Source organism: Sycon ciliatum, chromosome 1 (assembly GCF_964019385.1).
Source record: "Sycon ciliatum chromosome 1, ocSycCili1.1, whole genome shotgun sequence".
Lineage (NCBI taxonomy): Eukaryota > Metazoa > Porifera > Calcarea > Leucosolenida > Sycettidae > Sycon > Sycon ciliatum.
Window position 1 is genome coordinate 56,259,364 of NC_088643.1, and position 18,541 is coordinate 56,277,904.

The 18,541-nt window shown below is 47.3% G+C and overlaps 2 protein-coding genes across 2 annotated transcripts in view; one reads left to right on the plus strand and one right to left on the minus strand.

Annotated features, from left to right (window-relative positions):
• LOC135804460 (enhancer of mRNA-decapping protein 4-like) overlaps positions 1–3,609 on the plus strand; it is a 28,480-nt gene extending 24,871 nt beyond the window's left edge. The window contains exons 23-24 of the mRNA XM_065318336.1: positions 282–335; positions 2,649–3,609. Coding sequence (XP_065174408.1) covers positions 282–335; positions 2,649–2,987 — 393 coding nt within the window. The 3' untranslated portion in view covers positions 2,988–3,609. The remainder of the gene's footprint in view (positions 1–281; positions 336–2,648) is intronic.
• Positions 3,610–4,032: 423 nt separating this feature from the next.
• LOC135804461 (protein SEC13 homolog) lies at positions 4,033–18,123 on the minus strand. The gene is made up of 12 exons (XM_065318337.1): positions 17,921–18,123; positions 17,708–17,823; positions 16,075–16,156; positions 15,782–15,854; positions 15,419–15,508; positions 14,100–14,140; positions 12,693–12,743; positions 12,173–12,246; positions 7,665–7,785; positions 6,413–6,472; positions 5,458–5,544; positions 4,033–4,482 (listed from the first exon to the last, which is right to left on the minus strand). Exons 1-12 carry the CDS (start codon positions 17,966–17,968, stop codon positions 4,417–4,419), a joined length of 909 nt encoding a protein of 302 aa, XP_065174409.1. The 5' UTR covers positions 17,969–18,123; the 3' UTR covers positions 4,033–4,416.
• Between the last annotated feature and the right edge of the window lie 418 nt (positions 18,124–18,541).

Consider the following 18,541-nt stretch of genomic DNA (forward strand, 5'->3'; position numbering starts at 1 on the left):
TGTGTGTGTGTGTGTGTGTGTGTGTGTGTGTGTGTGTGTGTGTGTGTGTGTGTGTGTGTGTGTGTGTGTGTGTGTGTGTGTGTGTGTGTGTGTGTGTGTGTGTGTGTGTGTGTGTGTGTGTGTGTGTGTGTGTGTGTGTGTGTGTGTGTGTGTGTGTGTGTGTGTGTGTGTGTGTGTGTGTGTGTGTGTGTGTGTGTGTGTGTGTGTGTGTGTGTGTGTGTGTGTGTGTGTGTGTGTGTGTGTGTGTGTGTGTGTGTGTTTCTTCCGGTTCTGTCCTGTAGGTACTTCTGCAGCAGCTCGTTGATAAAGGCGATTATCAACAAGCATTCATGGATGTAAGTGTTGCCTCTTCAAAACAAGCCAGCAAAAAGTGCTGCTGCAAAGTACTAAAAAAAACTGTAAAATCTGCATGCACTCACCTATTTGAATCCTTTAATTGTGCTGTACATGTATTTGATAAAGCAATGCTAATCCATATGATGAACTAATCCTAGTTAGATCAGAGTTGTGCCTTCACATATACCGTAATGTACCGTTGATCCGCCCCCACGCCATGTCGCTTCCCAGCTGGTTTTTCGGCAGGGGGCGGGAATTAGATCAAGGCTGTCAAGTGCAGTACGATGTACAACGTAGAGGATCACACTCAATGTGCTGGATTGTGCACATTTTGATCCTGGATTGGCAAGTATTGTGTACAGCATTGCATGCGTCGGTTCAACATCGTATTTCGTTGTATACGCCCAAGTCGCTTCACAAGGAGAAAATCGACAGGGGGCGGGAATTAGAGAGGGGGCGGATCAACGGTACTTTACGGTACATGTAAACTGCCTTCACAAGCTCACAATGGCAGGGAACTTTTGTTTTGTCATACATGTCATACTCGGAGTTTCATGGCACTGTAGGGCCAATCATCAGCTCAGAGAGTATGCTGTCCCCACAGGATACCACGATTCCGCGGACGCGCAATTTTCTGCGTTATTGGCTTTCATCCGCGTTTTCGAGAAATTTTGCATAAAACCCGCGCTACCCATGGGAATGTACAAGAAAATATTAGTACTTCAAAATAGTACATGATGCTGAAAATGTACTACAAAGTCGCACCCACCCATGAGTTTGTACGACAAAGTTGTATACTTGCATGAAACTGTACCCTACTTGTACTTTCATACATGTCACGTGCCTGTTGTCAGGTCGTTGCTAGCATTTGGCCAATCAGAGCACCACCGTACCAGGGCATTATCAGACGATAATGCCCGGGTACGGCGTACCCATGCCCATTAGGAATGACCCCAGGCGTACTACGTACGCTGGTGCACTGCCAAATATGCACCAAGCCATGCCTTTGGGCAGTGACCTGGCACATAACTGGCAGTACTCCAGCGCACATAGAACGCATGGGACCATTCCTAAGGACACCACATGCACTCGCACACACCACACAAAACGAAACTACTTACGTGTACCATCCAAAACAATTATATTTTACTGGCAATGTCGACATAGGAGAAGTAATTGATAACAACGTGACAATAGCACACAGCATATCATTGCAATGCATTACTAAATTCAAGTCAATTGAGACGAACAAGTCGACAGGTGAACATGCATCACAAAGTTACCTATCTGGAATGGATCAGATTGTATCTCGAACTCCTACAAAATATACAGTTACATTACATGTACATGTACTTCAAATGTAACTAGCTACATGTCCAGTGTACATATGGACCTCAAGTAAACTGAAAGCAATGCGAACACAATCTCAGATGTATGTGAAAAAGTATCATTGTTCCGAATAAGAAAACTTACAATGTACTCTCAAAACTAGTCTAATTACTAGTGCCATTTGGTCAAGGATGTTTGCATCCAACGTTAACTCCAAAGCAGCAGCGAATCAGCTAACTTCCGCACCGCCCAATAGGCAACACTAACACCAAAATGCAAAGGCATATTCCTGGAACTGCAAGTAAATCTGACACAAAACGTTCTATCATTCCACGGAGAAAGCTCCTTCCGATCTTGTTCGACCCTTCATTCATATGACAGCTGATTGGAACCTTCCTCCTCCCTTGACCATGTTTACCTTATTAATTTGTCTACAACTAGGCACTTGGCATGTATGAACTATAATAAACACATGGTGCGTCGTGCATTATGGCTGATTGTATGCCCTAGTGCGTAGCCCTCGGTCGTGCACCGTAGCCCGCGGGCCTGCGGCCCTTGGGCTACGGTGCACGACCTCGGGCTACGCACTAGGGCATAAATCAGCCATAATGCCCTCCGTACCATGTGTTATTATATACATAATGAAGTAATGTTGTACCAAGGGCAGATAACTCGTGCACTATGACCGTATAATCCCGCATATTTGCCGCATAGTGGCCTGTTTCGCCCGAATACTAGTAATTATGCGCATAATTTTAAGATGTTGTCTGCGTTATTCTGTGGGGACAGAGCATGTTCTGTGGTGCTTATCTCTCTGGCTGCGTATCATACTTGTGTAGCACTGCGCAATGAACATTAGGTTTTCTTATCTCTCTGGCTGCGTATCATGCTCGTATAGCACTCCGCAATGAACATGAGGTTTTATCCGCCTGAGCATGATGTTCTTTCCATTTTCTGTGTTCCCTCTTTGCTTTGCTGGCCAGGCTTTGTCAGCGTCAAATATTGGCACCGTGGTGTACCTGTGCAAGCTGCTTCCTGTCGAGACAATCTTCCCAGCAAATGGACAGTGTCATCTCAGCCAGCAGATTCTACTGTCACTCATCCAGCAGCTGTCTAGTGACCTTGGCAGTGATATTCACATCAAGCTCAACTATCTCAGTTACGCCGTATCCGTGCTGGACAGTACCCAGTCCATTACCAGCAAGTACGGCCCTCGCGTCATGCAGAGCCTGTGCCAGTGCATTGACGTCATTGCACCGTCCTATCCAGAACTGCAGATGCAGTTCAATCTGCTCAAGACTGCCAGCAGAACCATCAAGTAGGTTCAGCTCCTAAACCATCAAGGAGGCTCAGCTCCTGAACCATCAAGGAGGCTCAGCTCCTGACGACCTGCAGCTAATAGGCCCATCCAATCGGCTCCTGTCCAACTTTTTCGTTACTTTCTATATTGCAGCCCACCGACGCAGCCTGTTTGCAGAGATCGTTTTGACATCCATTTTTTGTTTGTTTCCATACCTATTTTGTGTGCCTCCGTATTCCAGGGTGTTTTACTGTTTTGGGCCATGATCAGATTCATATGCTGAGTCTTCACACGTGTGCTTAGTCCATATCTATATGCGTGTGTCTGCATTTGTTCTCGTACCCTTGAGGTGCCCCCCCCCCCCCCCCCTACCAAACACCCCACCACCACCCACTATGTTTCCATATCTCTTGTAGGGTGCGTAGCGTGTGTCATGAAATCTCTCTTTAAAAAAATAATTTACTTGTTTCATCTCCAAAATGTCGTTTCCGTTTCGCTTTTTTTTTAGCTTCATGCAAACTTCACAAAAATACATGCATGCACTTAGCAGCCATCGCTGTGCTGTTGGTAACTGCTTTGTGCTTTTGGTAACTTTTGGTAACTAGCTGCTGTTTGAAGGAATATAAAATAAACGTTAACTGTTGTTCCTGCGTCCATTGGTTTCAAGGCGAGGAGCTTACATGAGTAGCACTGCTCACTCATGCAATACATACTGGTCACTGGTATGTCTGCTTTTTCCGAGTCATTTGCCTTTATGTATGTATTGAATACATACTAAGGCAAATGGAAAAAAAGCAGACATACCAGCGACCAGTACCATAAAGTACCGCGAGAGCACCCACCATCTCGTCCTTTCATGGTCGTGTTGTGGAGGCTCTCTGTAGGTCATTCGACGTGACCTTTGTACACGTTCCGCAGGCAATCCACACTCAAATTATCTTCGAGCGGACACAGCTCCACACAAAAACCGGCTAAGTGATATCTTGGGAAGGTTCTCACACCCCACAAACTTTGTTGCACTCTACCATACGATTTCCCTTCCCCGGGCCCCTGGCTGTAAAATCAAGTACATGAATAGTTTTGTACAGTCATTTTTGAAGAAATAAAAAAATAAACGCTAATGAGAGGAGCTTATTTATACAGTCGTCAGGTGAAGAATTACTGAGAGGAGAAGAGCAGCTGTCTTGTTAGAGTGGCATTGTTCACTATAAGCATAAAGCATAAAATAGCTAGGAATAAGGTACGGACATCACATACAGATGCGGAATTACAGCAAAACAAACACTATACTCTGCACACACACGCACGCAGGCACCGCACTCTTCATGGGAAACACGCACACACACACCACACACACATGCGCGCACACACACAGGCTCAGCATAAATACAGCGGTGTAGATCAATCAAAAATCGTGTAATCGTTCCGACACTAGACACCCGCTAGCATGCCTAAACCTCGCTTAGCTGTGTCCACACCAAACCACTGGCACCAAATGATTCCTTCCAGAGGGTAACCTGTACGTAACAAGCACAAACAGCATGTGCATACACGGCCACACACGCACACCATGCACACACACACACACATGCACACACACACACGTCCATTGGGTCTGTGGTGGCAGAATTTCACATGCCGAGACAACCCCCTAGGCACCACGCGCACTCTATGGCGATGTGAACTACAGAGTACAGGGCTGTACGCAGCAAGCCTGCTTTGGGTACAGTAACTATGGTGGTCACGTTGCACTGTTTGCAACCCCAACCAATCGAAGCATGCTGTTCATGTGATGCGAAACTCTGCTGTTACAGCACTAGATACAGTGGATAGAGAAAGTGCAGGCAGATGCACACTTCTGTGGATTGTGCACGCTTGTCACACATGGCACAGCGTACAGCCGTTAACGGCGATTCTGAACACCCGTATTGCACTACATGTACGAGCACACACACCGGCGGATAAATGTTATAAACACACGACGTTGTGCACAAACCCGGATACAAGCACATACACATGGGCTTATAGGCCGACACAAAGAAATTTCACTCTGATTTAAAACTTGATTCTAAGCTGGATTACAATGAAACTGTATAATGATCTAGTGGGTGCTGAGTGATGGCTGCAGCTGTCAGGTGACGTATGCATGAAACTCGGCTTGTTCACTGCTCACGTATAATAATATAATATTCGCGGGATCCGCGTTAGCATCACTTGAATGTTCAGAAACACACAAGCTATAGCCTTCGCTTCCGCAGGCCACCACTACGTATAGTCATGCAAAAACAAGACGTGTCTAAACTGGCTTACACAGTCTATCAACAATAATAGAAAAGCTGACAGAATCGCTTTTCTAAATAAGCATTGCACTCACACAACGTATCACACACACACACACACACACACACACACACACGCACACACGCACACACGCGCACACACACATACATTATGATACATGTACACACACGGATCTCTGTCATTCTCCTGACCTTATTGTCGCCAGACGAGACAGCCAGCACATCACCAGTGATTGACCAGCTGACATGCCACGGTGTGTCATCAAATTTGTGCATTACCTAGGAGTGCACGAGTGAGAGATTGAGAGAGAGAGAGAGAGAGAGAGCGAGAGAGAGAGAGAGAGAGAGAGAGAGAGAGAGAGAGAGAGAGAGAGAGAGAGAGAGAGAGAACATGGAAACTGGGTCATCCATAATCCACATGAAAATCTGAATCTATTTCACATACTACAGTTGCGCTCACTGAAATCCGACCCGAAGTGCAAAGCTGACACCCTGGACCAGTTCTGATTACATCACTGTACTTGTACATGTGTAAGTCCAGCCGCATTCGTACGGCTTCCAGGGCCAAGTCAAGGGCGTGCTAGTTGAGGGCGCCAGCTTTGCACTTTGGATCGGATTTCAGTGAGCGCAACTGTAGTACTAGTAATCTACTTTGGCTCAGGTTTGGATGCACGATAACTTGTGACTATTATCATGTAGGTATAAACCAGGGAGTAGTAAAATAAACACCGGGAGATGACACGCCACTCATTATGATTATTGATTCCAGCCTCACAAAAAAGACGATCTGTCGAATCGATCTTGAGTATTCATCATGAACGAAGTTGTTTCCTTGAGTAAGTAATGCGTGTTGGCGTCGAAGAGCGAGTGCACCGACTTCGAAGTCGGATTTAGCACTTGGACCCAACACGATCCACACTTTCTCCCCTCAGTTGTGAGCAAGCAGTAGTTTTCTAGCTGCCTTGTAATGATGAGCATTCCACAGGAGCGCGCAACCACACCCACACCCGGCCCCGCACCCACACATACACAGACAGATTGTACTAGTGGACATGCAGATCATCATGCTATACGATAGAAGAGACAATACCAAACACTTGACAAAGGCACACATGCAACGCTATCGGTGGCGACAGCGCTGACTCACCTTTCCTTGCCATGCACTGCCAGGAGAATCATCCTTGGTCCAGATGATCACCTGCTGGTCCTGCACACACACATGCAAGAAACAAAAAGTCACAGAAACCAGCTCCTTGTAAAATGAACAATATAGCAAAATGAAAGACGACGCCTGCACAGACTGGCATAGCAATCAGTGGTACACTACCAACAGCTACTGTAGCACTCCACTCAGCACCTACATCCCCAAACAGCTCACCACGGTGGCGGAGTGAAATGCCTCGGAATGCAGTACATGTACTACTGTCGTGGACATGGAAATCTGGTCACACGTCTAGCGGCCCCAGGGCGCTGGCCATGCAGCTGTGTGAAGCGGTACTCACATCCATGTCCACGACAGTACAATACAGTAGTATCATCAGGGAGTAATAAAATACCAGTTTCAGATAAGTTACTACTTCACTACTCCCTGGTATCACGCAATGCAAAACAGTGCCAGGCAATGCGGAGCACCAGGATGTGTACACCACCGTGATCAATACTAGCATGTGCACAGAATTTCGAGTTCTGAAGTATTAAAAAAACATGCTCCCAGCAGGGCTCGAACCTCATTCGCGTTATTAGCACGGCGCTCTAACCGACTGAGCTATGGGAGCACACAGGCCTAACGGCCGTTCTCATCACCCATCTCCTGACTAATAAGGCCAGCACACAATCATGCAGTCGTGGAAGAACGAGATCAAGAATAGATACTACACTGCAGCAGTACTAGTAAACAAGAGTGTGCAACTCCGGATCTCCCCTGCACAATCTGCAGATACCCCCGCCCACGGCGGAAGTTTTGGTTGACGTCACCTTTTTCAGAGAAACGCGCATTTTGCCGCAGAGCAGTGTGAGAGCACGTGCTGATCACCGACCTTGTAGTGTAAAGCCCGGCCAAGTGCACGAGGGAAAACATTCCAAAAGACTCGCATGCGCGTGCGTCGTCGAAAAGATTATGTCAAAAAAAAATTGTCAAAAATTGAAAATTGTTCAAAACACCACCATTGTCATGAAGCGTGACTCCTAGTATCGCGGTGTCACAAGTCCACAGAGCGGATGCGCCATGCACTGGGCAGTGTGTGGCACATTACTATAGAACTATACTGTAATGCTGACATACCGTAAACGAGGTGTTCCCATAAAAGGCGATGGGTGTGTGAGCAGCAGGTGGGAGGCAGCCAACAAAGAACACTCTTCGTGTGGTATTAAATAGATAATTGCAGATGGCATGCCCTTACCTGTGAACAGCTGGCAATGGTTAGAGATGGTTGTCCAATAGTGGGGGCCCAGGCACAGTCGCGGATCCAGTCAGTGTGCTGTGGTAGGCTGTGTTCTTCCGTCCATTGACCACTCTCCGCACTAAACAACAACAGCACCAGCAACAAACATCGAGAGAATGAATAAGTGGGTGAACGCTGCCTGCTAGCTCTCTTGGGTGGTACAGGATAGTGTGCCAGGCTTCGCGAAGCTAGTCACATGGTTCGTGCCCAAAGTCATTGCAGTTCGGAGTCCCGTGCAGGTCGCATTACCTTTTCCAATCACCACGTCTTTGATTTCGCTTGAAGACCCTCAGAATGATGATAGGCAACCTAGTCAGTGCTGAGATGTTCTACCGGTTTCACCGAACAATGGACAAGCGTCCGCTGACTCTCCACAAGTGGATGAGGAAGAAATGATGGAAATTAGCTTGGCCACGTTCAGAGACCGGATTTGAATCACTTTTCACAAGATAGTTGGCAATTTGTCCAACAGCAGCGTACGTGATCTTGCCCTCACAGAGTACCTGATGTACGAAAGGTTGGAACCTGTGCTGCAGTCTGCACAGGAGGACAACCGAACTGTGGACATTCCGTAGAATACTGAGACAACTTGGAGGCTTCTTGCAAGCACTCCAACTTGCAGGAATCAACTATCACCGATCTGTCAAAGGAGGGAATCATTTGCTTCACTGGTTGATGCTCTCAGTAAGCTCCTCAGACATTATTATAGAAAGTTTACGCCCAGGAGACAGAGTGCACTGCTATGTAGGTTAACGCCCAGGAGACAGAGTGCACGGCTATGTAGGTTAACGCCCAGGAGACAGAGTGCACTGCTATGTAGGTTAACGCCCAGGAGACAGAGTGCACTGCTATGTAGGTTAACGCCCAGGAGACAGAGTGCACTGCTATGTAGGTTAACGCCCAGGAGACAGAGTGCACTGCTATGTAGGTTAACGCCCAGGAGACAGAGTGCACTGCTATGTAGGTTAACGCCCAGGAGACAGAGTGCACGGCTATGTAGGTTAACGCCCAGGAGACAGAGTGCACTGCTATGTAGGTTAATGCCCAGGAGACAGAGTGCACTGCTATGTAGGTTAATGCCCAGGAGACAGAGTGCACTGCTATGTAGGTTAACGCCCAGGAGACAGAGTGCACTGCTATGTAGGTTAACGCCCAGGAGACAGAGTGCACTGCTATGTAGGTTAACGCCCAGGAGACAGAGTGCACTGCTATGTAGGTTAACGCCCAGGAGACAGAGTGCACTGCTATGTAGGTTAACGCCCAGGAGACAGAGTGCACTGCTATGTAGGTTAATGCCCAGGAGACAGAGTGCACTGCTATGTAGGTTAACGCCCAGGAGACAGAGTGCACTGCTATGTAGGTTAACGCCCAGGAGACAGAGTGCACTGCTATGTAGGTTAACGCCCAGGAGACAGAGTGCACTGCTATGTAGGTTAACGCCCAGGAGACAGAGTGCACTGCTATGTAGGTTAACGCCCAGGAGACAGAGTGCACTGCTATGTAGGTTAACGCCCAGGAGACAGAGTGCACTGCTATGTAGGTTAACGCCCAGGAGACAGAGTGCACTGCTATGTAGGTTAACGCCCAGGAGACAGAGTGCACTGCTATGTAGGTTAATGCCCAGGAGACAGAGTGCACTGCTATGTAGGTTAACGCCCAGGAGACAGAGTGCACTGCTATGTAGGTTAACGCCCAGGAGACAGAGTGCACTGCTATGTAGGTTAACGGCATGTGCTAACTCTACAGGTGTATGAATCAAGGACCTGCGAGAAACAGCCATTGCAGCTTGGACTTGTATCAATCTGAACCAACTATGCTTGGCCTTACTTCCATCTTGCCACTTGGGGTTATAGTTATACACCCGTTTTTTCCCCTCATTCCAGCGTCCGTCGGCGCGAGGGTTTTTTCCCGGCTGGCTCAGTTCAGATAAATCAATCTGACGGTCCCAAGTTGTCCATGCACAACAAGACCATGTGCCCGATAATCGTATTGCAAAGACATTTCTAGCGGTTTGAATAACACATGATAACCTAGGTAAAACCGAAGCATAGTGAGGGCCCTGAGCTTGGTAGGTTTTTAGTTCTTATTAAAAAACTAGCAGCACCACCGGCCAGCGTTGCCTGGCCGAATGTGGCATGCGGGTGAAGCAAGTACATGAACAGCACACGTGCTCAGCACGTGGTGGTGGCCAGACCGCTGAAGTCCTGGTGAGGGAGGTTCTTCATCGTTGGAAGGAGAAGGAGGGACGTCTGTTACGCCTTCGGGAGGCTGGTCAGGGTTGTCCATCACCTGGTGGCGGATGAAGCGGCTCAAAAAATTCATAAACTTACGAAAAAAAGTGCGATGCGCTCTTCACTGCAGATCAGATGCAGAGTGCAGTCAGTGCAGATCTTTTGTATCCTTTTGTTGCAGATGTTTATATTTGCAGAGAACGGTTCACGTGGTCCGCAGCGCTTGTGCGGCTGCTAGTGCTACCTATGGCAGTATGGCCTAGGCTAGGTGGCTACATGATTCGCACGCTTCGCGTGCTCAGTGCTTCTGCGCGCGGCTAGGCTGCTACTGCTACTCGTACTGATCGTGTCTGCTACCACCTACCTACACTGTTCGCACGCTTCGCGTGCTCAGCACGTGGTGGTGGCTACACGATTCGCACGCTTCGCGTGCTCAGTGCTTCTGTGGCTGCTTCCGCTAGCTACACGATTCGCACGCTTCGCGTGCTCAGTGCTTCTGCGGCCGCTAGCTACACTGTGCTACACTGTTCGCACGCTTCGCGTGCTCAGGGCAGCGCTGCTCTGCAGCGCTTCAGCGTGACACAAAAACACACGTCACAGGTGCCTCTTCTTTATAAGGAGCGTGACACACACACACACACACAGACACACGTCACAGGTGCCTCTTTTTTATAAGTAAAGATTGTTCTACCACACATATTATATATAATTATGTAACTCACATGTAACTCATGTACATTCTACCAAGTAGCTATTTCACGCTATGGTCCTAGTTTTTTTCTTCTTTTTCACTATCTCGCTATCCTGTACATGTCCCGTACCGTACCATCAAAGACGGCTAGCTGGCCACATATTCAAAGAGGGCTTTCAACTGTAGGATCATAAGGTGAAGCAATTTCTGATTTGGTAGAATGTGTATGAATAGGAAGTGTATCGAGGGAATGCACGCAGGGCGATAGTGCGGATTCGAACCCCATGTTATGTGTTGAAAAAATTCCAAAAAATGCAAAATTAATAAGCTAGCACCAGAGCGCAATATAATAATTATAACTACCTGGTAGAATTTACCTATCTGGGAGTTTAGAGTTACATGTATGTATCTATCAACATATGCTCTTGTAGCAGTTGAGCACTCTTGTGTGGGGTAGTGCCTTTGCTGTTTGCGTTATGCAGAGCTCACTGACTTGTCAGTTTGAGCACTCTGGCAAGGTACGTTCTGCTCTTGTAGCAGTTGACCACTCTTGTGTGGGGTAGTGCCTTTGCTGTTTGCGTTATGCAGAGCTCACTGACTTGTCAGTTTGAGCACTCTGGCAAGGTACGTTCGGGCCTGGTTTAAATCTGGCTTTGGACAATTTATTTCTCATTGCTATCATTATCAAGGTTCGGCCTCATTTCCTCTGTGCTGCGCTGATGAGTCCACAAAGGACGAAACAGTTCTGTCAGCAGATTGCGTATCTATCAACATGATTGTGTTCAGGAGCTAAAGTTTGTTTTTTACCGGTAACTAAAAAGTTAGGAACGAAAGGGCTTGAAAGCCCAGAAGCCCTCGCTGTGCAATGTTTTTACCTAGGTCGTCATGTGTGTTATTCAAACTGATAGAAACGTCTGTACAAAAAAACATGTGCCCGATAATCGTAGGTAAAACAAAGCATAGCGAAGGCTCCTGGGCTTTCAACTTTCAAGCCCTCTCGTTTTCTTCTTTTCCTTTGTTGATGTTCCGCGCTATGATCCTAACTGTATTCTTCCACATCGCAGACGTGCATATTGTACCAAGTTCCTTCAGGCTGTGGTCCTAGCTTTAGGTCCACACATAGCATGGGATTCGAACTCACATTAATGCCCTGCCTACAGGCTACGACACACATCGCATACAGTCATGCACCTTCTACCAAGTTGCCTCACGTTGTGACCCTGCCGTCGAAAGCCCTATTTGACTATGTGGACGAACGCTGGCAGCCAGCTCTCTTTGACGGCACGGTACGGGATAGCGCGCAAGGCCCGGCAAAACGTTTCACGTGGCGCTCGCCTGTTGGTAGAGCAGAACATGAGAGAGCTGCATGTCCATGAGAGAGCTGCATGTCCATGGGAGAGCTGCATGTCCATGGGAGAGCTGCATGTCCATGAGAGAGCTGCATGTCCATGGGAGAGCTGCATGCCCATGGGAGAATGCATTAGTACTCTTGATACGAGAACATGAAGACTACATGTACACACAACAAGACTACAACTACTCACCACCAGATCTTCACCAGGTTGTCACACCCGCCAGACACTAGTCGCTTGACAGACGGAGAGGCGCTCTGACCAGCCTGAAAACCAAGGAAGCCACAAGCAACAGAAATACATTTTTTCTCTAAATTTGCAACCAGTAGCAACGGGTCAATTGGTGCTCGGCACTGAGCAACTATTTCAGAAGACGTGGAGCGGGCCAGAAACTAGCAGTACCACAGTGTACAGCCAAACCATATGTACCAGTATCCAAACAGCACGTCAGCCAAACGGCTGCAAAACAAGTGTCCAAGGATATTATAAGGGAGAACAGGCAGGAAACGTATGGTGAAAACTTAAGGTGTGGATGCAAGCGAGAAGTAACAGGTTCTGGGTGAAAACCTATGTCTGAAATGACCACGCGCGCGGATAAACACACACCAGCTGTTGATGAAACCACACCACTGTACTTCAGAACATGTAAGCATGAAGGGCACACTGCGCTAAGTCATGTATACTCAAGAGATAATCTACACGTACTACTTACCACTGTCAATGGTGCTGTGGCTGGTGCCCAACTGACAGCATTGCAACCAACCTGTGAAGCATAGCAACAAGAATAGCAACAAGAATAGCAGCAGATGTGTCACAAGTACAACCTGCAGAAAAGATTTCACACCTTGCGAGAGAAAATCATTCAGAGAGAGAGAGAGAGAGAGAGAGAGAGAGAGAGAGAGAGAGAGAGAGAGAGAGAGAGAGAGAGAGAGAGAGAGAGAGAGAGAGAGAGAGAGAGAGAGAGAGAGAGAGAGAGAGAGAGAGAGAGAGAGAGAGAGAGAGAGAGAGAGAGAGAGAGAGAGAGAGAGAGAGAGAGAGAGAGAGAGAGAGAGAGAGAGAGAGAGAGAGAGAGAGAGAGAGAGAGAGAGAGAGAGAGAGAGAGAGAGAGAGAGAGAGAGAGAGAGAGAGAGAGAGAGAGAGAGAGAGAGAGAGAGAGAGAGAGAGAGAGAGAGAGAGAGGGAGGAGAGAGAGAGAGAGAGAGAGAGAGAGAGTGTGTGTGTGTGTGCCAGCTAGTTCGGTTGGTGGGTACACTTATGCCGGATAGTGTTGGGTCTGTTGCCAACGGGCTCGGCTGCTTGAAGGTGTAATGTTGTACCTACCACCTTTGTTGGTTTCAGGGTTCATATACTTTCTATTTGAAGTGTACATACCTGTTAACCATGGACTACTTCTGGCTAGATTAACTCTTGTGTAATCATGGTGCTAGTAAAGCTTGTATCAGATCCACTCTGATTTAGCCACCCACACTAGTGGCAAGTATTACCTTCACTGGGGGCAGGGGTAACTGCAGTTGGATCCCGGGACGGATACCCTGATGCCGTCAATCCTTTTTCTGCACCTTGTCCTCACCCACTTACTGAGGTGTGGTGAGCCCATAAGTGGGATCATTTTCAAGTCCACCCAGAGTTTTGGGGATTTCAGGGGGTGTCGGCCGTTGGGCGGTTCAATAGCCAATTGAGTCATCTTTCCAAGATTCCTTTTGAGTCTCTCTCCCCTCTCCCGGGGAGACCCACGTGACCAGTTTTTGCAGTGAGCAACAAGTAAGTAAGTAAGTAAGTGTGTGTGTGTGTGTGTGTGTGTGTGTGTGTGTGTGTGTGTGCGCGCATGTACGTGTGCGCATGTGCACATCATCACCCATATGCACATCATCACCCATGTGCACATCATCACCCATGTGCACATTATCACCCATGTGCACAATGTCTCACTACAAGCGAAATGTACAGCACTATACGAAAACAGCACCACTTGCAACACCCCAGTGCTAAGCAGAAGTTACCATTACACCACCGGGGTCGACACCAATGGTGACGTATCACATAGAATAGCAAGGGTACCGATACACCCCCCCCCCCCCCCCCCTACACACACACACACATGCAACAGGCACAACACTTACTGCATGTGCATTCTTGATCAGATAAGTATCCCATTCATTATCTGCATGGGCCAAGGAAACACAGAACAACAGAGGAGGAAACACCATCAACACATCTATGATCACACATCACATCCAATGCGCTTTTTTTTAATACAGTAAAGGGAAATTGCAATTTCAAATTTGGACTTCACGGAGAATTTCAAAGTTTTTTTAAGAAATTAGAGGCCACATGCCACGTACTGCTCTTTTCTCTCCCAAACTCAACACTTGCAAGCCAGATATGAAAGAAAGAAAAAATCATCAGTCACACCACCGGGACTCGAACAAGAAAGTGTTGAGTTTGGGAGAGAAAAGAGCAGTACGTGGCATGTGGCCTCTAATTTCTTAAAAAAAAGTATAGGGAAATATTCAAAAATCAGCTCAGCTGCCCACGGTGAAGTTCTCAGATTACCGTAAAAGTCCGTAAATAAGTACGTATTTACTTTTGAATTTAGTGACCACACCCGTACTAACTTTCGGGCGGGTACTGACTTTCGGGCACGAACTAACTTTCGGACCTGACTTGTGTGTAGTGGAGAAGTCATTTTCATGTCGATGTACATGCTACGTGCTGCACACCGTACCGGTACTTATTTCGGGCAGTATGTTTATCGGGCTTGACTTGACTTCACCAGACAGAGCCAAAAGAATGAAGGGGGTATTTCTTTCGGGCAGGTACTTATTTACGGACTTCTACGGTACTCTCTACACAATTCATAACATTATGCTCTTGCAGTACTGCAGAGTATTGGTACACGGTGCCCTATGTTTACATAGGCTAGTGTAGAGTAACAGCTGTTGAACAAACTAAGCCCAAGGACAAAAGGCTGAACTGGATATTGTGTGTAACACGGTGCATTCCCAGTGACACACAAAAATGCTACAATGTACTTATTCCAGATATGAACTGAACGCTTAAGCCGGCATACACAGATACAGGGAGGAGATAGGGAGGAAGGAGATTGAGAGAGACGCCATGCCATACCACACACAGTCACACACAGACACACCTCAGACCTCAGACATGCCCATCGCGGAAGCGATGATAGCGAACAGCTATGTTAGACATAGCAACTTGTGCTGGGATTACACCATTCAACAGCTTGGAAGGCTGATGAATTGACCGCCACTATTTTTAGCCTGGTATCCACCACACAGCTGTTTGAAGTGACTTTTCACAGACACACACACACACACACACACAAGCACGTACGCACGCGCGCGCGCACACACACACGCGCGCACACACATGCACGCACACACGGGTGAAAATCGTATGCAGGGTTTATGACACTTACCGGCATATGTTAGGATCGAGATATTGCCATCTGATGAGCCGCATGCTAGTACCATTCCCCATTCATGTGGTGCCCAACAAACTGAATTTACTGCACACGTACAAACCAAGATATCATTGAATTACGAACATATTCCCAGAAGGCAAACAGGGCATATCCAGACAAAAACTGAGATAACTTTACACGCAGAGAGCAATAGCAAAAGCAAAAGCAGAAGCAGCAGCCATACAACGTAAATGGGTGCTGGTGTTACATGTACAACTAAGTGTCCAAGGAAGGCCTCCTAGCGAGCACCCGCACTATTATAAATTGGCTGTGTAATGCACATGCTCTGCACAAGCATACTTTTACTAGAGTGTTTACCTGAGGAAACATGCTTGTCATATTCATAGAGCTTCTGCCATCTAGAATTAGGTCCTTCTTGCCATATTATCACCTGCGCCATGTACATACACCAAACACACAAAGAGATGGACAGACAGATAGAAACTTCAGCACCACAAATAGGGGGAGGGGAGAGGGGTTAGTTTTCTTCGTGCACAGTACAACGACGGCCGTAATCAACTGGCGCATACTTCGACATGATATCAAGAGTGCATACCAGTAACAGCAGCAGCATCAGACATAGCAAGCAGCAACTAGGCCATCATTCGTACCTTATGGTCATATGAACAAGAAGCGAGCACGTTGCCAAAGGACGGATGTGCCCATGCCACTTGCCAGACTGGACCTTGATGGCTACAGTGACAAGATCAGCACAGCATTGCTACAAGATCAGCACAGCATTGCTACAGACCATTCAAACGACACTGAGCTGGGTATTACGACAGGTACATATACATGCACCTGACATTCCACGGTAGTAAAAAAAATGGTGCCAGCATACACGTAAGTGTGAAAACCTTTTAGGTGCACATTGGATAGTGCACTGATAGAACACAAAGCTCTGATTCCCCGAATTAGTCACATATCTAAATAGAGGGTGGCCCTCAAGGTGTTCAGATAACTGACATGCGCTGTAGGGGCAATAGTGGCACTTGTGACCCACCGTGATGGAGGTTACACAGTTAGAACTCGTTTCCGCAAATACCGGACAGCGCCCAAAACACTCGAATAGAAGACCCGGGATAGTCGGCACCTGGCATATTCCCTTACCCATTGCGCTGCTAGCTTTAAAAAAAACTTTCTAAACAGCACTTGTACCTGATAAGACTACTGTTCCCTTGTCGCCCTCTTGTGTTCTTTCCCGGCAAGTTCAGGTTGAAGAAACACTTTGCTCAGATACAGGACTGTTATAAAGGGTGCTCGAGATACGACCAATCCTATTATATTCCGTGGCTAACTATTAAAGGGGAAGTTAAGGCAAAAATTAAAATTTCACCAGTTGTAGTCTTCGGGGTGCTGAGTCGAATGGTCTTGGTCCGAGAAAGCTGAGACGCTCCCTTCCTACTTGAATCCCAATCGAACTCGCGCACTTCCACCGAAACTGGGTGACTGCGCCCTACTAGATGGGGATTTGTATGCAAAATGTCACTAAAAGCGCCATTTCGTTCTTATAAAAGCACGGATGACCGCGATTGGCCCATATGTTGTAGTCTTTTGGACGCTGAGTCGACTGGTTTTGGTCCGAAAAGGCTGCGATGCAGCGTTCGCCCCTAATTCCCAATCGAACATGGTTGAACAAGCGGTCACGTGCTCCTGCGTACACCAGTCAGCTGGTCACCGTGCCTGTAGGGTACAACTTACAGCCTGTTTTGACCTTTTTTGGGTGCAGTCCTGTCACTCGAGTTGAACTCGAGTTGAACCTTGGTGTGAAAGTTGTCGCCTGCTGGCGTGGTGACCAGGTGATTTTGGCACCCAGGAGCACGTGACCGCTTCTTCAACCATGTTCGATTGGGAATAAAGGAGGAACGCTGCATCGCAGCCTTTTCGGACCAAAACCAGTCGACTCAGCGTCCAAAAGACTACAACATATGGGCCAATCGCGGTCATCCGTGCTTTTATAAGAACGAAATGGCGCTTTTAGTGACATTTTGCATACAAATCCCCATCTAGTAGGGCGCAGTCACCCAGTTTCGGTGGAAGTGCGCGAGTTCGATTGGGATTCAAGTAGGAAGGGAGCGTCTCAGCTTTCTCGGACCAAGACCATTCGACTCAGCACCCCGAAGACTACAACTGGTGAAATTTTGATTTTTGCCTTAACTTCCCCTTTAAGATGCGAGGGGTACCAGGCTTGGAAGCATCACAGGACTAGCAGTTCACATCGCAGCTCAGCTCAGCCAGACATACCCAGTCAAGTCTGCTATCACACGCTGGTTACCACCACTAACGTCCAGAATCTTGACGCTGCGATCAGACGAGCACGTTGCCAATTTCTTTCCATAATAATCCAGCTGAGCATCGTGCTGTGCAGTCACGAATAAGCACGTACAAATAATATTGATGTTATTCAAAACCTATTGCAGAATAATGAAGGAAAATAGGTATTTTCGCTAAACTTACGATCATGTCCTGGTGGGAGGTATCCACAGTGTTGCACAAGCTCACCATCTCGTCCGTTTATAACCTATCGCTCACTAGGAAACTGAATTATCTACAAACCAAACTCTTCTTCAGTAGAACAATAATCTCTGTGTACTTTTGATTCTTTGTTCTTTCACTTCAGCTTCACCAGTTCTGTAACAAGCTGGTACAGACTTTGAAAACTGTGTGAGTGATTCACTGATTTCGTAGAATCTGTGAGCTGACTGGATAATGGATGCGTGCGCTTCTACGTGTCGATTCTGCTGCGACGCGGCGCGGCGCGGCGCGCAGCGTGCGTGAGGAGTGACGTAGAACATGCTACACAAACGTTGAACGAAATTAATTTTATTGTGAAAGCCTCGAAATCCATCGCCATGGGAACATGTTAACAGGGAGTCGTAAAATACCGGTATTTTACGACTCCCTGCTGTCAGCCAGACCAAGACAAGGCAAGAGTACATGCATTATCCATATAAAAATCGCTCTGTGAGCGGTTCTGAAAAACCTTTACTGGTACTGCCCCGTCGTAAAAGTAAGAAATTAGAACTGGCCCATTGTCCCCCCAAATGCGAACTGATCCACCTAAATCGCGAATGACGG

Coding starts and splice junctions, on each gene's coding strand:
- LOC135804461 (XM_065318337.1), bottom strand. CDS start 17,968: ATGGTGAGCTTGTGCAACACTGTGGATACCTCCCACCAGGACATGATC. Junction 15,855..16,074: donor CTTGTTCATATGACCATAAG/GTACGAATGATG, acceptor TACATGGCGCAG/GTGATAATATGGCAAGAAGG. Junction 12,247..12,692: donor CCACAGCACCATTGACAGTG/GTAAGTAGTACG, acceptor CTTGGTTTTCAG/GCTGGTCAGAGCGCCTCTCC.